This window comes from Spinacia oleracea, chromosome 4 (genome assembly GCF_020520425.1).
Source record: "Spinacia oleracea cultivar Varoflay chromosome 4, BTI_SOV_V1, whole genome shotgun sequence".
Taxonomy (NCBI): domain Eukaryota; kingdom Viridiplantae; phylum Streptophyta; class Magnoliopsida; order Caryophyllales; family Amaranthaceae; genus Spinacia; species Spinacia oleracea.
The window spans coordinates 24,994,222-25,019,122 of NC_079490.1; the positions used below are offsets into that span (position 1 = coordinate 24,994,222).

General features: G+C 44.0%; 1 protein-coding gene across 1 annotated transcript; it reads left to right on the forward strand.

Moving 5' to 3' along the window:
- The first annotated feature begins 14,938 nt into the window (after positions 1–14,938).
- Positions 14,939–16,170, forward strand: LOC130471402 (uncharacterized). The gene is made up of 2 exons (XM_056841487.1): positions 14,939–15,932; positions 16,073–16,170. The coding sequence occupies exons 1-2, from the start codon at positions 14,939–14,941 to the stop codon at positions 16,168–16,170; spliced, it is 1,092 nt and encodes a 363-aa protein (XP_056697465.1).
- The last annotated feature ends 8,731 nt before the right edge of the window (positions 16,171–24,901 follow it).

Below are 24,901 nucleotides of genomic sequence, written 5' to 3' on the forward strand. Positions count from 1 at the left end.
TTTAGGAGAGAATTGTAGAAGACTTAGGCCAGTATGTAGAGAATTGCGGGATGGAGGAGGGAAACCAAAATTAAAAATCCGAAATTTTTTTACCTCAAGTGCGTCGCAGAATTAGTAAACTGCGACGCAGATGACTCTTAGAGGTAAAATTTTACTAATTCTGCGACGCACTTGAGGTAAAATTTTGCGTCGCATTACTATTAATCTGCGACGCAAATGACTCTGATAACATATTAGAGTCATTTGCGTCGCTGGTTAGTAATTATGCGACGCAAATTGCTAATTTTAATGCTAATAACTGTTAATTGCGTCACATGTTTAAATGTGCGAGGCAAATATGGTGATGCAAATGATTGTTTTTCCACTAGTGTTTGAATCAGGCCAAGGCAGTGGTCGTCACTCATCTTATGCTCATGAAGTATGTCTGTGATAAAGGTCAGGTCGGCACAATTCATGGTGATCAACAGCTAGCAAGAGATTGTTACCTCATTACGCTAAGCCCCGAGGCTTGGGGGAAAACTGACGAAGCAAGAGCAAGCTCAAAAAGAAAACTAGATGAGATGGAGGAGAAAGTCAAGAAAGAGACCTTTACCATTGCCACGGCTAACATGAAAACTAGGCGGCCTGAGCCGGTTGGTGGACATTATGAAATCATCCTTGATGAAGCACGTCCAGATAGGACGGTGCCAGTAGGAGTCTCTCCTGACGACCAGCTTGGGGCACATTTATTCACTCTCCTGAGGGAATTCCAGGACATTTTTGCTTTTGCTGTGGAGGAGATGCCAGGCATTGATCCAAGCATAGCCGTCCACAAGCTGTTCGTGGATGAGTCCTTAAAACCTGTTCGTCAGAAGAAGAGAAATCATGGGGAAGCAAGAAACGAAGCTGCAGCTGAAGAAGTGCAGAAGTTGTTGGAGGCTGGGTTCATTCGGCCAAGTCAATATCCAGATTGGGTGGCAAATGTAGTGTTGGTGCCGAAGCCCAACAAATCCTGGAGAATGTGTGTGGACTATACAGATTTGAACAAGGCTTGCCCAAAAGACAGCTTCCCTCTACCCAAGATAGACCGGTTGGTAGATTCAACGGCTGGCCATGCTTTGATGTCTTTCATGGACGCATACTCGGGCTTTCACCAAATTCCTTTGTGGCCAGATGATCGGGAAAAAACGTCATTTGTTAGTGAGCAAGGCCTATACTGTTACAAAGTGATGCCGTTCGGTTTAAAGAATGCGCCAGCCACATTTCAACGTCTAGTCAACACTGTCTTCTCTTGTCAGTTAGGAAGAAACATCGAAGCTTACATTGATGATATGATAGTAAAAAGCAAGCAACGTGAAGAACACTTGGCTGACTTAAGAGAAACTTTCGAGACGCTCCGAAAGTATCAGATGAGGTTGAATCCAAAGAAGTGTGTTTTTGGGGTAACGGCTGGAAAGTTCTTGGGATTCCTTATTGATGAAAGAGGGATCGAGGCCAATCCTGATAAAGTACAGGCAATAATAGATATGACGTCGCCAAAATCAGTCAAGGAAGTCCAACGCCTGACGGGATGTCTAGCGGCCCTGGGGCGGTTCTTATCAAGGGCAGGTGACAAGTGTCATTACTTCTTCGGCACAATCAAGAAGAAGAGCAAATTTGAATGGACTGAGTCGGCAGAAACTGCCTTCGTCCGATTAAAAGAACACCTCCACACCTTACCTCGGCTTGTCAGTCCTCTTCAGGGGGAAACTTTGTATGTGTATTTGGCCATTTTTGAGTGGTCCTTGAGTGCTGTGTTGCTAACTGAAAGGGAGGGAGTGCAAATCCCCATCTATTTCGTGAGCCATGTCCTGCAAAACGCTGAATTAAGATATTCTCCAATTGAGAAGTTTGCACTTGCGCTGTTTATGGCCAGCAAGAAGCTGCGCCCTTACTTTCTGGCACACAAACTAGTGGTATACACAGACCAACCTTTGAAACAACCCCTTACTAAGCTAGACGCTGCTGGAAGAATGATGAAATGGGCAATTGAGCCGAATGCATTTGATATCTCATATGAGCCTCGAAAAGCTATCAAGGGACAAGCATTTGCCGATTTCATTGCAGAAATGACGAGGCCGACTTTTGAAAAGAATGTGGCGACTCGCTGGACAGTCTATGTAGATGGCTCGTCAACCCAGAACGGGTGTGGAGCCGGCATAATATGTCAATCTCCTGAAGGAGACAAGTATGAGTATGCCATGAGATTCAATTTCCAAACATCCAACAACGAGGCAGAATATGAAGCTTTATTAGCCGGCATAAAAATGTGCAAAGCTGCTGGAGCTCAAGAAATACTTGCTTTCTCTGACTCACAGCTCATTGTGAGTCAAGTGAATGGGGACTATGAAGCAAGAGACCCTAACATGATCAAATATATGCAAGCTGTGCATCAAGAAATAGAACATCTAAAGAGCTTCGAAGCTAAGCAGATTCCCAGAACGGAGAACAATCAGGCCGATGCCCTGTCAAAACTAGCTAGCTCGGCTTCCTGTGATACCCCGCTGTAGACACCTACTTGTGTCCCCATTCCCGAAAGGGAAAGGTTCGATGATGAAAACATAAATCTCCACTAGACAACGCATCTCCTATAAAATAACGAATTTCAATTCCCCTTTTCATTTCACCCGAAACCTGCTATTTATAGAAACCTGCTATTTGTGGAAACCTGCTAAAAATAGTAACTGCCGTAATGGGCAGCTGTTAAAAGTGGCAAGTCATAAAAGATAGAAACCTGTCAGAATTAGGTGTTGCACTCCAACATAAATCCTAAATGAGATAGGAAACTGCGAGAATCCTATTCCTAATATGATTCGGAAATAAGAGTTACGTATTAATTAAAATCCTAACGAGCCTAGAGTTCGTAACGGGCCCAGACGCATTCCGTCATGAAATTGATACGCACTAAAAGACTCGATTAAGTCTCAAACACTACAGATTTCAGGAATCCGAATCTGACTAAGAAAACAGCCCAGACCCTATTTTCAACGCATGGCTCTGGGCGCCGAAATCTTCGGCGCCCAGGCCTGGGCGCTGGAATTACCTGGGTACGTGTTTTTTCCTAATTCTTTGTGGATTAGAACTCTGCAATTCTGTCTTTCCACGAACTCTTCCCTATAAATACAGCCCCAAATTCGACGTGAAAAGGACACACAATTCATATTCTGAGTATTGACCCCAACCCTTAGCCTAAGCCTCTCGCTGCGAAATTGTTCACGCGTTCTGTCGCAATCGATCCATAAATCGAACAGAACGTATCCTGTCCCATAATTTGAGATTCGTAAAATAAAAAGGAGAAATAGCAAAGTCAAAGTGGTTAGTTTTCTGAGAACCGTGACGCACCTCTCAAGGGTGCGTCGTAATGTGTCCCTTTTCGATGATTTAATTGCTTTCCTCGCCCTTTTTATGAACTGTTAAACTAACTAAATCTGATTGTTCTATCACGCCTAACAAATATAATATTTTTGGGAAATTGGATTATCATGCTAGGTCCCTTAATGCTATTTAAATCAGATAATCGCGATATATCTAGTATTATATGTTGCATATTGCTAAAATCAACTCTGATTAGTTTAATAGTTAACGCATGTCCCTTCAATTATTTATGCTGAGCTAGTAAGGATATCCTGCCTCTTGAGTTATCTACGAGCGAGTACTCCTCTCGGTAGTTACAGTCCCCCAAACCCTCAATCTCTACCTTGAGGGTGTATGTTGAGAGATCGCCACACCAGGGATCACAAGGGAACCTACGGCCGTCGTGGTCAAACATAATTGCACTCCCTTTATGTCACGATAACCGGGTTTTGTCAGTTTTTCTCATTGTCGTTAAAAACTGAATGGCGACTCCTATATTACTAGTCAATTGGGTGTAAACTCACAGGAAATCCAATTACACTTGATTGAATAAAAAGAATCGTCACACCCACGAGGGACGAGGTCACGCATTAGCCTCGTGCTTTTTCGCCCCCCTCACAGTGGCGACTCAACTGGGGATAGTGAAGGAAATACTCGTGCTTGTAGGTAATCAAAATAGCCGAACGGTGAAACGATCCTACCCCGCGTTTATTTCCCCATCAAGTTGGGACGACCTGAAAATCAGCATATTAATGTGAACGGGCAGAACCGCATAACGAATCTCGGCTCGCTCGGTACTTGTGCAGGTAGTACACCTATCCCGAACCCAATCGCTCGCTCATTAGGTCCCTCTCGCCTGCATGCCCCCTTGGCTTGCACTTGCGGGTTGGCCTCTTGAGCGAAATTCGTCTGTTGAAGACACTACCTCGACCGGGGCATGTGTTGGATCTACGATATAAGCGGTACCAAGCCAGGCGCAAATAACTACCCATAGAAGCCTATCATAAACTACATGACATGTTATTATCGCCTCATGATGAATGTTAGTTATGTGTAGCGAAATATGTGATTGTGTGTGACAAACTATCCTAGAAAACCAACGACCTTAAAAATTGCCCAAACATTCATAGACTAATTTGCCAAAGAGTTATACCGAAATACGTGTTCCGCAAACCCGAATGATCCCCACAAAAATAAGCGATGCTCGGGATGGCCTGTAACGAATCCCACAAACGCTGCAACGCGTAAAGGACGTTATTAGGCAAGCACGCAAATCGAAGTCGCATAAACAGAAGTAGACGCAAACAGAAAACGAGAACCAGCCAGGGACGCATTTTCAACGCCCCTGACTGGGCGCCAGAATTACTCACGCCCCTCGCTGGGCGCTGAAGTTGCTGCTTGGCCTTCTGGTCAGGCGCAGCAGACTCGGTGCCCGCGCAAAAGGAAAATACGTAGCACAAAAAAATGTTCGTAAAAAGAATTGCTACGAGGGCGTAAGAAAAGCACTCGATTTCAAAAGCGAATCGTAAAAAATTAATAACTCTTTGCGTCGTTGTTAGGCCTCCTACGACGACAATGCTCGGCACTAAAAAACCGAACATGCTAACAATTATGAATGTCACACGGGCAAGTGTTTCGAAAATCCAAAGAATGACCAAAAGAAAAAAAAAATAAAAAGTATACCAACAAAAGAAAGAGTGAAAAATCAATAGAGAGTCGAAGTCTAGACGCCTCTGTTTGAGACGCCCTATCATTGGCTTCAGGTGGTTACCTCAATGGTTGTCTTCTCCTGTTAGGAGTTCTGAGTCCCTTCGCCTAGCGGAAACCCCGGCCCGATCATCCAATTCGCTCCAACAGACAGGCATGGTTCTGTAGTCAAAGCAACTTCGTCACTTTCGTGTACCCAAGTAATGCTTGAAACTTTGGGAACCTAAACTTTAGCTTATCTTATGCCTTGGACTGGTCCTGCTACTTGGTGCCGATCAGGGAATCAACGGTTAGTGCATCTCGAAGATACATCGCCAACATCAGGTTTAGTGACTCCAAGCTCCGTCCGTCGTCCCTCATTTCAAGGATCTCCGCTTCCCCAACCTCGATTCGCACCTTCAAACATGTCCATCGAAGATTTGCGAGACCAGATGGTCCAAATGACCCAACTTATGGGCCAATTGAAAATGGAAAATGAAGCTTTAGCGGCTGCGCAAGCCAAAAATGACCTCGATAACGAGAAGAGGATTGAAAAAATGGTCCTACAACAAACCATGGGGAGCAAATACTTCTCCCTCGATCCTGAACCTTTTCCTGGCAAACTACTAGAAAAGTTCAGTTCATCTGACTTACCAAAGTTCAAGGCCACGGACAACCCCCGTGATCATCTACTGAGCTTTGTGAATGCCATGAACTTGAAAGGCGTGGACAAGTCCATGTATTTACCTGCCTTTCCTTTGTCCTTGGAACCTGTGCCGCTCAAATGGTACTATCACCAGGACCCTAAGATCTTCCCCACTTGGGAAGACTTTGTCAATGTCTTCATCAAGCAATACACGTCGAACATGGATTTCCAAGTCACCATGCGCGAGCTGGAAGTTCTCTTCCAAAAGAAAAATGAGGGTTTCACAACCTACTTTGCTAGATGGAGGGACCAGGCGGCCCAGCTAATCAATGGGCCTCCCGAAACAGAATTGGTCCAAAAATTCATTGACAACCTGGACCCGGCTTACAGACAACACCTTAGGTACCTTGGACTTGACACTTTCAAAAGAGTTTATGATGTGGGAATAAAGATCGAGGACGACCTCGTCAAAACCATACAAAGAAAACCCACATATAAAAACAACACCTATAATCGGGGTAACACATCCCAAGCCCAAGAAGTCCATGCTGTAGAAGAGACTCCCGCCCGAAGAAGCCCTGGAAAATGGGCCCGAGACCGAAAGTTTGCCCCACCCGGGTCGACTTTGGTACAAGCCTTTGAAAGATTAACCAATCAAGGAAAGTTGAGACCTATAGGCCCCACCCGTGACCCTCCTGTCAAAAGCAAATATTGGGTCGAAGGTACTTACTGCAAATTCCATCAAGGAAATGGGCATGACACTGAAAACTGCTGGAACCTAAAGAATACTATCCAGGACATGATAGAGGATGAAGTGATACCTCTCCCTAACGTTGGCAAACCCAACAACAACAAGAGCCCACTCGGCTCTTGTCACATCTCTCTCGACCAACCAGAAAATGAGAACTTCGACCCTACGGTGTACATTACACCTCAAGGTGTACCACTCGCTGTGGTCCCTATGGATCGAATCGAGAGAGAAGTGTGCGGTGTGTGGGATGATGATGCTGAAGATATCTACCTATCTCAAGTGTCGGGCCAGGACCTCTTTACTGAAACTTGGCCCGGGTATGCTCTCATTGACACCACCACTCAAGAACCCGAAGTCGATAACCTCACCAGATCAGGAAGAATATACCAGCCTGACATTCGCCCACCTTCTATGGACGATATCCCAGTCAGACAAGCTCCTGAGAATGGACGGCACACCACCGTCGCAGAAGTCATTGAAAATCCTCTTTTGAAACAATTGAAAAGAACCAAGGCTGAAATTACCATCTGGGATCTCATGTGTACCTCAAAAGAACATCGCGAAAAGCTTATTCGCTCACTTGACCTCATCTTTGTGCCTACAGATATCACACCTAACTCATTGGTTAACCATGTCACGAGAGATGCTGGAGAAAAGGCCATAGTTTTCACTGACAAAGATTTACCCAGGGAGGGGGGTGCCCATAACAAAGCCCTCTATCTAGTAGTTGGATGCAAAGGGCAAAACATCCCCCTAGCGCTCGTAGATAACGGTTCGGCGGTTAACGTTTGCCCGTTGCGAACCGCCCATTGCCTGGGACTAGGAAGCGATGACTTCCAAACCTCCACACAAGGGGTACGAGCCTATGATAACTCTCGAAGGCCTGTGTTGGGAAAAATCAACCTTACCATACAAACCGGGCCTGTGGCACGCACCACGGAGTTTCAAATAATCGACATCAAGCCCACTTTCAACCTCCTATTGGGGCGACCTTGGCTCCATGACTTAGGAGGTGTGGCTTCTACCCTGCACCAAATGGTTAAACTTAACCATAACGGAGTAATACTAGAAATCCGCGCCCCTCCTCTCGACATCAGCTGTACTATGGCTGGAACGGCCGAAACTGCAGACGACCTTTATGGGTTTCAAATGGAAGAAACAATCCAGTTCATTAAAGAATATGATACAGCATTCCTAGACCCGCATGCATCCCGGGTCATCCCTAGAATGCTGCTAGCTCAAGGTTATTTCCCAGGAACCCCATTGGGCATAAGGAAGAAGGAATGCACATTCCATCCTTTACCCAACAAATCTACTCCCTTTGGCTTAGGCTATGAACCAACGGAGGAAGATATTGCTGACCGCCTGTCTGGGCTACGCCTTAACAAAGCCAAGCAAACCACCCTCCTTCCCCCGTATCAAAGAACCCTTAACGGGATGTTCGTTCGGGAAGGAGAAGAACACCCATGCTGTGATTTCCCTGAACCCTTCGTTCAGGATGGCTTGCTAAAACCCGGATTTGAAATTTTCCATGACTGCCACACCTTGGATGAGGCACCCCACCTCACCAAGACTAAAACAGCTGAAATATTGGACAACCAGGCTATATGGACATTGTTTAACGAATCGAGGCCTATGGAGAACGAGACTGTGATGACTACCCTAGCTTTACAAGATAAAGGTTTCGATCCAACCCGGTTAATCTCTCCTGCATCAACACTAGAAGAGGTCGAGAACGGATGGGTGAAGACATATCAGTGGGTCAATGCAAAAGGAATGGAATTCAAGATGAGTACCGGTGAAGGACCGAAGTTTTATGAGATTAAACCCCAGGCTTGAGCCACATAGAGCACCATTAGTAAAAAGCGCCTAGTAGTATTTTTGATTGGTAGAAAAAAATAATAGAGACTTTAGATGGTCCTAAGGCCCCTTAGAATATAGGTCAGTTTTATTTCAGTGTGTTTTCCTTACTTTCCGAATCAATAAAGGCGTAATATTTCTCCTAATTTTTTTTTATTCTAACACTAAATAAAGCACCAAATGTACTTGCAAAATACAAAAATAAAGAGGCGGCCCACTCTAGGCCCAACAAACAAAGCCCACTCGGTTTTGAAATAGTGCTATGGGAGCCAATTCCCGAAACCCACAAAATAAACCGCACCATCCCATTCATATCCCCAAAACATAAAAGTCAACCAGTGTAACCACAAAAATCAACCCATACAACCCAAAGAAGTCAAAGGAAATCAAAATCCAAAACGAAAGCAAATGTTGCTTAAAAGGGGAATTAATAAAATATAACCCTCACCAATCCTTCAAAAACGACACGCACCTCAACCCACCTCAAAAGCCTACACAAGGATCTTCATAACTTCCGCACCCTAACTGCATTTTCAAAACTGTTTCGAGTCACGAATAGAAAAAATTAATCCGGACAAAAATGCATTTCACGCTAACAGCCAAAAAAGCCTCCAAAATAGCCTCAAAATTGACTTTAAATACGAGCAAAAAAATCAAGGCACAAAAAAAAAAAGAAATAAATGCAAGAACATGTGAAGCAAATCGTCAAAAATTGACCGCCCAAGTCATTTTCAGCGCCCAGGGCTGGGCGCCGAAATCTTTGACGCCCCAGCCTGGGCGTTGAAACTCTCTGTCTGCCAAAAATTTTCTTTTCGGAAGTGCTCGTCATTTTATCCGCACACAACGGAAAAATAACGAACACTTGGGGGGTACAGTACGTATCCAAATAGGCTTACCAAGAATATAGCCATACAAATTAGTCGAATTTCATATTTTACGCGACTTATGGCAAAAAAAGAACGGCAGATGAAATTAATGATAATACTTCACTCATTTGACCGATTAAGTAATATGCTTCCACCTCAGGGCATATCTACCGACATCCGGCATACTAGAACTTATTCTAAAGCTAGAACTACGCACGACCTGATTCTGACAAGATACGTAGGCAATCCTTATCAAATAAAGTCTTGTACAGTCTTCTGCGCTGCCCCAATATCAATCTCCATAAGAACCGGCTCCTGGACACTAACTTCCAAAGATGCCAAGGCTTCAGAAACATTCTCAGTTATAGCCCGCTCAGCCTCAAGGGCACAGACAATGGTGGGAGAAGGATTATTATCATCAATAGACTAGCCACTGTTTCTACAGGCGGCTGAGCCTTCCTAACCCATACATTGTTCCGGCGACGATCTCCGCGAGAGCTTGCATTTCTTTTAGCAACAGCAGGCCCCTTCATGTTAGGCATCTTTTTAGGCCTGAAACTGGAACGGGGAGGAACTTCCTTTCGCTTTCGATCAGGACGAGCTTTCACAGTCTTAATACTATAGGTACGAGGTTTGGCAGAATCAGGACCCTCATACCTAACATGAATACGAGGTATCAAAAGCTCAGCCGACTCCCCATTTCGAGCCTCGGTCCTCACATCTTTATCATCGGAGCTCATCCACAACTTGTAGTTTTCAGAAAGACCCACAAAGCCATTTGTAGCTACGGCCCAACGCGGGAGACCATCATAATACTTAGCCCACGCTAGAACCCGTGCTTGCGAAAAGGCCGCTACCTTAGGTGGTACCGTATCAGAAAAAGGGATAGTCTGCCTTAAACCATATTGGCGCATGACTCGGTAAGCGAAAATATAAATGGGACGAGATAGCCCCAACAAAGAAACATAAACCGATACATCAGAACCCCCTGTCATAGTAGTCAAACCCCACCATGGTACCACCCACTTAATAGAACAAATGCCATAAGTAAAAAATGAGGTCCATTCGGCCTCGTCCTGGCCTTGGTGCAAGTATTTTCGGTTACCCAAGGCTATAGGGCGATAATGTTTAGGATCGGCAGGAGCTTCCAAAAGTCTAAGCCGTTCCACGAGCCAAATCTGCAAAAAGCGGGCACGATCAAAAAATAATAAAAGAAAACGGTTCCTGGTGCGCAGTTTCGACGCCCAGGACCAGGCGCCGAAAATTCCAGCGCCCAGCCCTGGGCGCTGAAACTCATTGTGTACGCAAAAAAAAACGTGTATACGTGCGCAAGGAAAAATCGATTACCTGCAGTAATAAGGGGCTTCCCTTAAAATGTTCAGATTTGGCATCCTTATTCAGCTCATCCGCACTCAGCAAAGTCTCGACAACAACCAACGGCATAATAGAATAGCAACTTTCCATCTGGCTAATCAAGGGGATCAACCTCATGTCACCGAACGCGCCATTGTTATTCGATAGCAAATAGTGATTCAACAAGCAAAATACAAGGGCTTGAATATTCAATTTCTGTTCGGTCATATTCTTACTAGGCCTAAAGTGATGTTTTACAAGTTTTGCCAAGTTAACCTCGTTACCTACAACAATTTCAGCAAACATGTTATCATCTAGTCCTAGGAAAGCCCCTGTGGTTGGTTTACCCTCTTCAATAGTGCCAGGGGTAGCAGGAGTAGCATTAGTAGGATAACCAAGGATCGCAGCAAATTCATCTGGCAAAGGACATATTTCGTTGCCCCGAAAGGTAAAAACATGATGATCGGAGTCCCAAAAGCTTAGGGCAGCATGTAGAAAGTTATAATCAATATTAATTTGTTGTAAGCCTAAAAGTGCCTCTAAGTGGTATTCTTTTAACAAAGCCTTTTCTGTGGGAGTAAGGGCCCGTAGCCAACGCCTAACAGTCCGTTGGAGTGAGAAAGTAGGGATCGACATGGCAAATGCAATGAGTAATTAAACACACAGCAAAAAGGGAGAAAGAAATTGAGAGTGGTGGAAAATAGAGACGTATCTAGCCCCTATATATATAGCTGAACGCACCCAGTGACATCCTGATCCCATTCGGAAACGTGTTAGGAAATCCGAAAGTCAAATATCACCAAGAAAAGACTTCCAGCGCCCATGGCTGGGCGCCGAAATGTTTAACGCCTGGCCTTGGGCGCTGGAAATGCAGCCCAAGGCCCGGATTTCACAAAACGCGGAACAGGAAAGGACTTAAAACCGTGTTGCTAAACACGAGGCCCTATTGCAAGTAGGATCAAGCCCAAAGCACCTTTAGCTCCCAAATAAGCAAAAAAAATAAACATTAAAATTTGGTCGAAACTTAGACTTGTCTCAGAAAATGCTTATGTACACTTTTCAAAAACAAATTAAATATCATGGACATTCTTCGAAACACCAAAAATGTGTGTCGTTAAGTCGTTGGTTTTCCAAATAAAAAATGTTTGTTTGTCAAAGGATTAATCCGGGCCAAGCTAAAATCGGATGTCGCCTGAAAACTAAAGTCGCACTCCACGGCTTCGCTAAAGTAGCACACTACTATAAAAGGTCGCTCGCACATACGAGCATGACCCCAAACATGATTACAAGATGCGAAAAACGACCGACGAGCCCCAGTGCTTGGGGCTCGCGAAAAAATATACTCCAACAAGGAGCGCACAATCAAAATCACATTCCCGGACTACGCCATACACCATCTCATGTTTGGATATCTCAAAAAAAAAAGAGCGCAGGTTCGACCTCAGAGAAGGGTCGTCATTGACACTTATGCATGGTCCTCTGATCAAAGACCAAGTAGTGGCAAAAATCGAGCTGTAAAGACTAGCTCAAAACCACGAAAGCAGACGGTCGCAAGACAAAGGTCCGTCCAAACCCGTTGTCAACCCACGTTCAGGTTACAACTAAATCCGAGCATCCCTCGAAAGAATTCGCTCTTGCAAGAATAAATAAAAGAAATTCTCAAAAAAAGAAATCACAATGAATAAAAAATTTTGCCCACCTCAATCAGGCAAGATCGCGCCGCGAACCACGCAAGTTCCAAATCAAGGAAAAAACGAATTCAGGGATGTCCACCCTTAGCGGACAGGGCTCGCCCACTTTCAGCGGGCGGGGTCTGCATCACTAGCCGCGCAGGTCCTCAGTTTTCCAAAAAATGAAATTTTCAAAAGTCAAAAATGAAACAGGCTCGCCATATTCAGCCGGCGGGGTCTACGTCACAAACCACGTATGTCCTTATTTTCAAAAAGCACAAACAAATTTCAAAATAGATTCGTCCCCTTCTATCGGACGGGGTGTCCACCCTTAGCGGACAGGCTCGCCATCTTTAGCCGGCGGGGTCTGCGTCACTAACCGCGCAGGTCCTTAGTCGCTGCAGCGATAACTTTCTTTGGTTTTTCGTTTTTCCCAAAAACAATGTGAGTAGCCTTTGGTTTTCCGTTTTTTCCCAAAAACGATGTGAGTAGCCTTTGGTTTTCCGTTTTTCCCAAAAACGATGTGAGTAGCTTTTGGTTTTCCGTTTTTTCCAAAAAAAGCGATGTGAGTAGTTTTCCCTTTTTTCCAAAATTTAAAAGATTGGTTTTCCGTTTTTCCAAAAAAGAACGATGTGCTGGATTTTCTTTCGTTTTACGTCCCATAAAAACAAAGGGGTTTTCTCGTTTAGCTAACCCTGAAAATGAGAATCTTTAAAAACATTTTTACCTCGTGGTTGGGCTTGGCTAGGCCCAATTACACTTTATAGCTTTGATTTCGAAAACATCTGTAGCTACTCCCAATGACAAAGTGAGGGAGTTTCTACGCCTCTTTAGATACTTCCAATGACAAAGTGAGGGAGTATTCTATACTATCCGTTGACAAATCCCAATGACACGTGAGGGATATGTCGACATTTCAAGTGATGACCCTTAAGTCAAATGTTATCACTCGGGGGCTCGTGAGACCCTCGCAAAACAGGTCACATACACCATGGCTTGTGTGACGCACTCCGTCTAGTACTTTGACCATCGTCTTACTCCAAGACTCAGTCAAAGTGGGGGCTAACTGTAGACACCTACTTTTGTCCCCATTCCCGAAAGGGAAAGGTTCGATGATGAAAACATAAATCTCCACTTGACAACGCATCTCCTATAAAATAAACGAATCTCAATTCCCCTTTTTATTTCACCCGAAACCTGCTAATTATAGAAACCTGCTATTTATGGAAACCTGCTAAAAATAGTAACTGCCGTAATGGGCAACTGTTAAAAGTGGCAAGTCATAAAAGATAGAAACCTGTCAGAATTAGGTGTGGCACTCCAACATAAATCCTAAATGAGATAGAAAACTGCGAGAATCCTATTTCTAATATGATTCGGAAATAAGAGTTACGTATTAATTAAAATCCTAACGAGCCTAGAGTTCGTAACGGGCCCAGACGCATTCCGTCATAAAATTGATACGCACTAAAAGACTCGATTAAGTCTCAAACACTACGGATTTCAGGAATCCGAATCTGACTAAGAAAACAGCCCAGACCCTATTTTCAACGCATGGCTCTGGGCGCCGAAATCTTCGGCGCCCAGGCCTGGGCGCTGGAATTACCTGGGTACGTGTTTTTTCCTAATTCTTTGTGGATTAGAACTCTGCAATTCTATCTTTCCACGAACTCTTCCCTATAAATACAACCCCAAATTCGACGTGAAAATGACACACAATTCATATTCTGAGTATTGACTCCAACCCTTAGCCTAAGCCTCTCGCTGCGAAATTGTTCACGCGTTCTGTCGCAATCGATCCATAAATCGAACAGAACGTATCCTGTCCCATAATTTGAGATTCGTTAAATAAAAAGGAGAAATTGCAAAGTCAAAGTGGTTAGTTTTCTGAGAACCGTGACGCACCTCTCAAGGGTGCGTCGTAATGTGTCCCTTTTCGATGATTTAATTGCTTTCCTCGCCCTTTTTATGAACTGTTAAACTAACTAAATCTGATTGTTCTATCACGCCTAACAAATATAATATTTTTGGGAAATTGGATTATCATGCTAGGTCCCTTAATGCTATTTAAATCAGATAATCGCGATCGATCTAGTATTATATGTTGCATATTGCTAAAATCAACTCAGATTAGTTTAATAGTTAACGCGTGTCCCTTCAATTATTTATGCTGAGCTAGTAAGGATATCCTGCCTCTGGAGTTATCGACGAGCGAGTACTCCTCTCGGTAGTTACAGTCCCCCGAACCCTCAATCTCTACCTTGCGGGTGTATGTTGAGAGATCCCCACACCAGGGATCACAAGGGAACCTACGGCCGTCGTGGTCAAACATAATTGCACTCCCTTTATGTCACGATAACTGGGTTTTGTCAGTTTTTCTCATTGTCGTTAAAAACTGAATGGCGACTCCTAGATTACTAGTCAATTGGGTGTAAACTCACAGGAAATCCAATTACACTTGATTGAATAAGAAGAATCGTCACACCCACGAGGGACGAGGTCACGCATTAGCCTCGTGCTTTTTCGACCCCCTCACACCCGCGTCACGTGTTCTGGGAAGTGAAAGATAAGCGAAGTATTGAGCAGGAATTGTGCGCTCCTATGGTAGCTATTCTGGATCGGTCGTCAACCTGGATGGACCCTATCATTGCTTACAAAGTGGACGGTTCGCTTCCGGACGACTCAAGTCTGGCCGCCAAAATACAAAAGAAGAGTTCTTGGTTTGAATGGTGGAATGGAGTTTTGTACAAGAAGTCATTTTCTAGACCCCTCCTGCGGTGTATCACTCTTGAGAAAGGGGAAAGAAATTCTAGATGATTTGCACCAAGGATTATGTAGCTCCCACATTGGAGGACGAGCCTTGGCAGAGAAAGCCTTGAGAACTGGTTATTACTGGCCCACTTTGAGAGAAGACGCCCTAGCTATGATGCAAAAATGTGACAAGTGCCAACGGTTTGCTCATCTCATCCACAGGCCGGCTCACCCTCTCACTCCTATCATGAGTCCCATTCCGTTTGCCAAGTGGGGAATGGACCTGTTAGGGCCATATACAGCGGCCCCTGGAGGCCGGCGCTATGTGATAGTAGCTGTTGATTACTTCACCAAGTGGGTTGAAGCAGAGGCTCTCAAAAACATAAAGACAAGTGATGTGAGGGCGTTGATCTGGAAAAATATCATGACTCTCTTTGGAATACCACAAGCTATCGTCTTTGATAATGGGCCTCAGTTTGAGACGCCTAAGTTGAAGGAGTGGTTAGCAGACCATGGCATACACAGCTGCTTTGCCTCTGTGGGACGACCTCGAGCCAATGGCCAAGTCGAAGCATTTAACAAGATTATCTCCGAGGGGATCAAGAAGAAACTAGATGAAGCCAAGGGTCTATGGGCCAATGAGCTGCCAAACGTCTTATGGTCCATCCGCACCACGGCTAAGAACTCAACCGGCGAAACCCCTTTCCTTCTAGCCTATGGAGCTAAGGTCGTGTTGCCCATAGAAATGTGTGAACCCACACTAAGAGTCATGTTATATGACGAGAATGCCAACTGGGAAATGATGAAGTTGGCCCTTGAATTTTTACCTGAAATAAGAGGAAATGCAGCATTGAGGCAACAACTGTACAAGATAAGGATGGCGAGGGAGTACAACAAGAAAGTCTCCAAAAGAGTGCTCAAGGTAGGAGACTTTGTTCTTCGAAAGATGGAATCTGTGGGACGAGCAAACGAACAGGGTAAACTGACGCCCACTTGGGAGGGACCCTATGAGATCTATGACGAGGTCAGAGATGGGACCTATTGCATTCAGGACATGCAAGGCCGACCAATTCTACGCACCTGGAACGCATATAATCTCAAAAAATATTTTTTCTAGGATGTGTTCTGATTTTGTCTATTATGGAAGAATCTGTGATCCAGACAACGGCCGCTAATGGTCCTACTGGAGTAGTAATCTCCCTTGTAACCGGCTAATTTCGCCTTACAGAGTATAAATAATACTACTCTTGTTTCGTCCTATTTATTACTCTTACTAACTTACCTAACATATGCATGCAAAAAGCTTAATCCAATAAAGGCCTAAGAAGTGGCCCCAGATTAGCACAACATTTACAAGCCTGATTGATTGAAGCCTAAGAAGTGGCCTAGATTAACATAAACATAGGCTGATCACCTATTAAAATATCAAAAATCGTTCCCGAAAACACGAACCTCTATTTTTCTAAGGCAAATAGGTTTACTCCTATATGCCGCGGCAACAAATATGCCGCTCCAAATTGACGACGGGGGAAAACCCCCAAATCAGTCATATGCCGCGGCATCTAACATGCCGCGCCCAATTTACGACGGGGGCAAACCCCCATACAACTTATCGTTTTCTTGAAAATGAAATACTTTTTCTAAGGCAAATAGGTTTACTCCTATATGCCGCGGCAACAAATATGCCGCTCCAAATTGACGACGGGGGAAAACCCCCAAATCATTCATATGCCGCGGCATCTAACATGCCGCGCCCAATTTCAACGGGGGTAAACCCCCATACAACTTATCGTTTTCTTGAAAATGAAATATTTTTTCTAAGGCAAATAGGTTTACTCCTATATGCCGCGGCAACAAATATGCCGCTCCAAATTGACGACGGGGGAAAACCCCCAAATCAGTCATATGCCGCGGCATCTAACATGCCGCGCCCAATTTACAACGGGGGCAAACCCCCATACAACTTATCGTTTTCTTGAAAATAAAATATTTTTCTAAGGAAAATTGGTTTACTCCTATATGCCGCGGCAAGAAATATGCCGCGGCAAGAAATATGCCGCTCCAAATTGATGACGGGGGCAAACCCCCAAATTAGTCATATGCCGCGGCATCTAACATGCCGCGCCCAATTTACGACGGGGGCAAACCCCCATAACTTATCGTTTTCTTGAAAATAAAATATTTTTTTAAGGCAAAGAGGTTTACTCCTATATGCTGCGGCAAGAAATATGCCGCTCCAAATTGACGACGGGGGCAAACCCCCAAATCAGTCATATGCCGCGGCATCTAACATGCCGCGCCCAATTTACGACGGGGGCAAACCCCCATAACTTATCGTTTTCTTGAAAATAAAATATTTTTCTAAGGAAAATAGGTTTACTCTTATATGCCGCGGCAAGAAATATGCCGCTCCAAATTGACGACGGTGGCAAACCCCCAAATCAGTCATATGCCGCGGCATCTAACATGCCGCGCCCAATTTACAACGGGGGCAAACCCCCATACAACTTATCGTTTTCTTGAAAATAAAATATTTTTCTAAGGCAAATAGGTTTACTCCTATATGCCGCGGCAAGAAATATACCGCTCCAAATTGGCGACAGGGGCAAACCCCCAAATCAGTCATATGCCGCGGCATCTAACATGTCGCGCCCAATTTACAACGGGGGCAAACCCCCATAGAACTTATCGTTTTCTTGAAAATGAAATATTTTTTCTAAGGCAAATAGGTTTACTCCTATATGCCGCGGCAACAAATATGCCGCTCCAAATTGACGACGGGGGCAAATCCCCAAATCAGTCATATGCCGCGGCATCTAACATACCGCGCCCAATTTACGACGGGGGCAAACCCCCATACAACTTATTTGTTTTCTCAAAAACGAATATTTTTCTAAGGCAAATAGGTTTACTCCTACATGCCAAAGCAAAAAGAAAGCCGACGACGAGAAGCCGCACAACAATCCCCATACCCAAGTTCAGCGGCAATCATACTGATTGATTGACTTGCGTCAATCAATCGACTAAAATAAACTTGGGCGTGAGAGTCCTGTTCAGAGACTTACAAACACCTGCTCTGGGGCACAAAGTAGACGTCCAATCACACACAACAAAATAACAGAGAAGGCGTTTAAAAGTCAAATTGAAAAATAACATAAAAAGGTGACGAGTCACCACTGGTTTGCGCTCAAAACAGCGTCAAATTCAACAAAAATAAAAAATTATCCAAACAAACGCCATAGGCGTTGAAACAAAAATAAAATTATTCATTACAGACGCTTTTGGCGCCATAAAAACTGATTTTGATTCTGACAAGGGGGAGTGGAGTTAAGACCCAGTAGGACGAGCAGCGGCAGAATGAGCGGAGGTCGACGTGCCCACACCATCTGGGCCGTCGACAGCAAGCTTTGAGGATGGCTGAGCTGAAGTCCCCTCCTCTTGAGCCGGTGAGTTCACCTCCTCACTTTCGGCATCAGAATCCTCAAACACAGGAGGAGGAAGACCTTGTTCCTCAGCCTCAATGATTGCGCCCTGCTTGCTAATTTGCCGCTCAAACCACCCGAAGGAGAAGTCCTCCATGCAGGCGTGCCAGGCTCGGCGAGTTCTCTCTCGTACGCCCTCTGCAGCCAATTTGGCCTCGGCCTTGATACGAGAAATCTCGGCCTGAGAAGCCGAGACCATCTCTTCAAGACTGGCCACTTGCTGGCGCAAACTCGCAGCTTCTTTCACCTTGGCCTCGGCTTCCTGGAGGAACGACTGGGCAGAAAGGGCTTCGGCATTAAGGGTCTCAATAGCAAGAACTTGTTCATTAATTTTGACCAAGCACTGCTTCTTGTCACTCCTCAGGACGGCCAGCTCCTTGCTCTCAGCTTCAATGGTCTCCTGCATCTCCAGCCGAACCTTCTCCACCGTCGCCATGACATAGTCACCGGCATTGGTAGCCTTATGCACCTGCTGCTGAAGCTGATTGGTGACGTCAGCTCGCCAGCGTTTAAAGCCTTCGGCCTTAATGAGCAGCTGCGGGAAAAATACAAGTAAGAAAGGATAAAAATTGTTAAGTACAGGGATGGAGCAGAAAGTACGACACTTACATCCAAAAGAACCGCCTGTATAGCCCCAAACTGCGCGTCCGCCGCCGGAGGGAATTGGTCCACATACTCCTTCGGCACGGCCTTAATCACTGAAGAGATGATCTTAGCCTTATCTCGGGATGAGAAATGCCGAGATGGAGGAATATTGCGGACCTCATCGTCCAAAGCCGCCTGCCGGCCAGAAGCTATACAAAAGAAAGGTAAGAGTTTACACAAGTCCTTAACCAAAAAAAAATAATAACTGAGCCTAAAAGAATACTGAACATACCTGGATCGTCACCGCCACGGGGAGGAGGACGAGGCGCTTCTGGAGTCTGAGCTGCCTGAGCCGATGGTTGATCATCCTCACCATCGAGGATCTCAACCAGCGTGGCAGACGCAGCTCTCTTGCTGGGACCGGCTCCGCCCTTAGCGTCCCCCCGTTTGGTCGAACCCTCAGGGGGAGGGTGCTGCCGTAGAGGAGTCACAACCATGGGGCGACCTCCACCGGAGAATCCATAAACTTCTCCGGCACGTCCTCCTTCTTGGGACGCCGGATCCCCGCCTTGACTTTAGGACGCTTCCCCGCCGCGGAAGCATCCCGTTCTTCGGCCTTGCGCTTTGAGCCAGCCGGACCCTTCTCACCGTTCTGCAAAAACAAAAACAGACACCATAAAGAAAACGCCGAACCAACATACCAACATCAATGAAAATAGACTAACTTACTTTCGCCGGAGTACCTCCGACGATCCCTTTTAGCTTCTGGTCAACCATCTGGGTCAACCACTCTTTGGTGCTAATCCCTCCTTTTTCCTGGGCCGGGAGCTTAGACATGGCAACGGCTGCAAAAGAAGAATTTTACAACAAAATTAGTTTAACAAATAATGTTTTCACAAAAAAGCAGTAATGCCTTGTACCTTGGTCTAACCCATGATCTAGACCAGCTGCCGCCAAAAACACTGGGTCCTTGAACTGAGGACATGACGGGAGCCAGGACTTGGGAATGTTCAGGTTCTTAGTCCCAACCGTTAGCGTCTCAGCTTGGAAGTGGACAACAATTTGGTCCCATTCCTGAGCCGTTAAGGCCGGCAGTTCCTCGTTCCCTCCAGAAAACCGAGGCTCTAATTTCCAACGGCTAAATTTCAGCTCCGCCGCCTCATCTGCGGTCCACATGACAACCCATCTCATCCTCCAATAATGATGCTTTGACGGCTTGTCAAAAGTAGTAGCATATTCACCTTTGTTGGCCAATTGAAACCAACCCTCAGCTCCCTTCACCTTCTGGAAGCGCACCAGCCCGAGGAAAGCATTAAAAGACGGCCTCAGGCCCAACAGCTCACACTTCGCAACGTACCCAAGTACGTTCGTCCAGGAATTAGGAGTCAATTGGCAAAGACCAATGCCAAACCCATCCAACACTTCCTCCACGAAGGGATGGACAGGGAAACGTAAGCCGCTCTTAAAAGCGCCAGCATATACGGGAAACTCCCCAGGGCCCACATCAAAAATAGTGGACGCCTCGTCCTCTGGAAACCTCATCTCGTAACCAGGGCTAGTATTCATGCCGGCCGCATAATTCTCCCCATGCCTCTCTATTCATTTCAACCACTTTGGGTCAGCCCCAATATGACCCGCATCAACTTGAGCATTCTCTCCCTGGACACCTCCTGCAACAACTTTAGGTACTCCAGCCTCCTCCTCTAAAATCTCTTCACCCACAGCCTCGCCGTCGCTCTCATCTGGCTCCGACTCCTCGAACGAGTCGGCGGGCTGACTTGATGGACCAACGTCCTCCATCTCTTCCATCCAAAACTCATCAAAGTGCGTAACCCCTTGACGGGCACCACTAGTCTCGCCAGGAGGAGTCCGACTTATCTCCCCTTCCGGCACTTTGATGGATCTCCCCCCTGAGAAAGAAGGGTCCATCTGCTGACCCCTAAGCCGCAAGTCAGCAATGTTTGCCGTCTTTTTCGTCCTCGCCATCATGTCCTGCATAAAACGCAATGGGAGGCCGAACTTAACGACGGGCTTTAAAAAATGAGGGATATTGGTGCGGCGCAGATCAGACCACCATACCCAGAAGTCCCAGCCTTAACGACTCAAGAACCTTAAAAAGCACCGACCAAAATAATGGACGGTACCACAATAGACGGACAACGAAAGTAGTTCAAAAATTAAACACAAAATAAAGACGAAATGATTAGGCAGTTACCTTAAAAATGTCGGAGATGATGGCGTCGAAGGTGAGCGTCACGAAAAGGAGACGAAGGGCTTGTCCGGTCTATCCTACGTCTTAGGAGATGGGCCGAATCGATGAATGCGTCAGAAATCTCTGTAAATTCTCTCTCTAGAAAGCACAGAGGTGAATTTTGGAACGTGAAAAATGAAAATTTTTACCCCCCTCACATATATATAGGGAGGGAAGAATAGGAAAAGTCGCCACGTGGCACACCCTCCTCGGTTCAAGGAATCTGATTAAGAGATCAATGATCAAGAACGGGCAGTACACGAACTATTTTACGCTACTACCCTTCTTGAGGGGCAAATGATGTGGGTAAAAATACCCCGCCTACGTGGCTCAATTGTTGCATGACAGGTGGCACCTCCCGATTGGCCAGCCGCCTAGCTATTTGGCTGCCATCTAGGAAGTCAGTGTATGCTGATGTATGACTGGCCTAAATGTGCCAAGTACTTTTAAGGCACATGGCCCATAGAGAATGTTATGATAGTGACACATGTCATTATCTGATAAACTAGTCAATCATATGAGATTATCCTAGGGTTTCCCCCAAAAGGGAGAGACTATAAATATACTCAATTCCCAAGGAATTGACACACAATTCTAGATAGAGAAACATTCTACTACTTACCTTTAATAATTTCTATTCATTAATTACATCTTTCTTAAAACCCGTGTCTTACTTAAGCATCGGAGGGAATATTTCTTCGGGAGTATTCTTGTTTTGTAGGTACGCCGCCGACGTGGACTGGACCCGACACTACGTGGAACCTGATACCTCCTCGTCATCATCCAAAGGAAAAACTCCCACAACAGTATCAGAGTCCGCATAAAACAAAAGTCACGGGTTCAAATCTCATCCACCTCCTCCTTTCAAAGGAGAATATTTAGCGTTGGGTCTGAGGAGCCTCATATTGCTTCCACACTTGAAGCCTTAAACTTTTGGTTGAGTTGACCATCTGAGTGGAAGTAAAATTAGACCACTTGTGATTTACTTCGCTAGTCAACCGTCAACTGTCCATGTGTTTATGCATGATCAACCTATCATGTCCTTTCTCTAAACTCTACAACGACTTTTATTTTTTTTATCTCTATTTCTATACGCACTATAGCTAGCAATGTGTTCTTATCGTACACAAGTACGTCGTTAGTCTTAACCGTTAGATCAAAACTGTATCGATCGGTTACGTTGCGCTAGTGCCGGCGTACCCTTCCTTGTTCATATGAGATGTGATCTGACCAAATTATGTCACAATATCTCCCGATTATTTCCCCTAAATTCATCACAGACGTATTGTAGTATTATATCACCTCTCAAACTAAGACTTTTCTCTTAATTTTCCACTAATGATCTCATTTTGATTATATTATTACCTAATTACCTTGCATGCGTATTGTATATCATCACCTTCAATTCTTAGCTATTTATTTAGTGTATTTCATAATTTCCACTCTTTCTTCCACAATGAAAAGCAACCCAAAAGCCATAGCTTTGGGTGTTGTTATCTTAGAAATTATAGTTTGCATCCTAATCTACTTTGGTTGTGCATGCATACGTCGATGGCGACACCACCATCACCGCCACCACCAGCACCAACACCAGCAGCAGCACCAACAACAACATAGTCAACAACGAACCATTAGTGTTTCCTCCGACGACTCCAACATCTCATCCAGGCCTACCCTGGAATCCATCTTAGTGTTCTTCCCTTATTCCCTCGCCAAAGCCTTGCTTGGAAAAGAAGTAACGAGTTTAAACTGTGCAAATTGTCTAGATGAGTTTAAGGAGGGGAACGAAACGCTGCGTTTAATCCCCAAGTGTGGTCACGTGTTCCACCCTATGTGCTTGGCGGACCCGTGCTCGGCAACATGTCCGTATTGCCGGGATCGGTCTGAGCTTGTTGGGTTTAAAGATGAGAGTAAGGCGGAGGCAGAGGCAGGGAATAAGGTTGACGAGGTTTTGGAAATAATAGAGGACGGTAATAAAATAACAAGATTACCTGAAGATTTATTAAAGAAAATTATTATTCATGCAAAGTTGGTTTTGCCAACGGGGAAGCTTTGTTCACCAACTCATTTCTTAACAAAATAAAATTAATTTTCCGTTTACTTTTGTTTTTAATACAATATTTACTACTCCGTGTCCGTCTATGTTAATTTAATGGTTTGCAAACTTATGTATGACTGTATAAAACCTAACTCCTTATCAAATAGTTAGATTGTACTTCCTTCTTTGTAAACAAATAATTATGCTCGATAATTGTAATTAATCAATCAAATAGTTACACTTTGTCATTATATAGTTATATGTTTTTTTTGATGATGACATTAGCGTTCGAAGACTTACTCGATCTTATATACATTTTAAAAGAAGGCAAATTTGTCAAAAACTACCTTATAAAATATGATTTTTGCGAAAAACTACCTAATAAAAAAAATGTCGTTAAAGATACAAATTCTTGTAGTGTTATAATAAAGATATTCAGTTATATTATCGTCAATCAATATTATTCTCTGATAGAGATAGAAATCTATTAGGATATTTGATGTATATTAGACTTCTAGTCATATTAGTGTTCCTAATTAGGACTATCATTGTAATCCCGAGTTAAGTCCAAAGATGGGGACTAACATTTTATTTTTTTCACCGTTTGGGATCTATAACTATTTTTTTTCACCGTTCAGGACCTACTATTCATTTTCCGGCCAAAATTAACCAAAGTAAAAAAAATATTAGTCCCTTTGGTTAAAAGGTTAGTCCCCTTGGTTAAATACACGTGGCAGCAATCGGTTTGTTCGTACGTAAAACTATGTAAGCCATCAACCAATGATAATTAAGCATTTACAATTAATTACTTGCTCATAAATTAATTCTCCTTCCCCATTTCCTCTGTTCATCTCTTTCCTCCCAAAATCAAACAACGTAATTCATATACGGAGTACTATCGATTACACCCAAAAAAACGCTGAAATTCATTTTGGGACGTTTGATTTTGAGGATTTTATATTGTGATTTGGGTTGTTCTCTCTTGATTTTGAATGGAAATTTCGTCAAAATCTCCATTTCCAAATTCTCTGAAATTATGTGTCGATTTCGTTGTTGTTATTGAGTTTAATTAATGGGTTTTTGTCTTAGATTTTGAGATGAATTATGGTTTATGGGTTTTATAATTTTCGCAATTTTAATTGGAGATTTGGATTTCTTATTGATTTATTTGTTGGGATAATGGAGTTTTTGGATGGTTTCCTGAGTTCGTTTATGTTATGATATCAAATGATTTGTTGAGTTAATGGTTCAATTTACATGAGTAGAGGTTTTGTCACTTTTAGTTGTCTAATTGACCCTAGAAAAACGCTAATCTATTTTAATTTTTTAAAACATGAAGATTTGCATGACACTCGTCGCCACCTTAAAATCTCTTTTGTTTTTATACTATATATATTCTAACTTGTTTTTTGTATAACTCTCCCTAAATGTTTAATAGAAAACTTTTAACATTCTTAAAACTTTCACTTAATCAATGCTTGACTATTTAGTTTATTGTCCCTTTAACTTTTATATCAACATCATTATTTAATTTGATTAAAAAATATATATTGTGCGTCGCACGGGCCAAAAAAACTAGTTTATTATAAA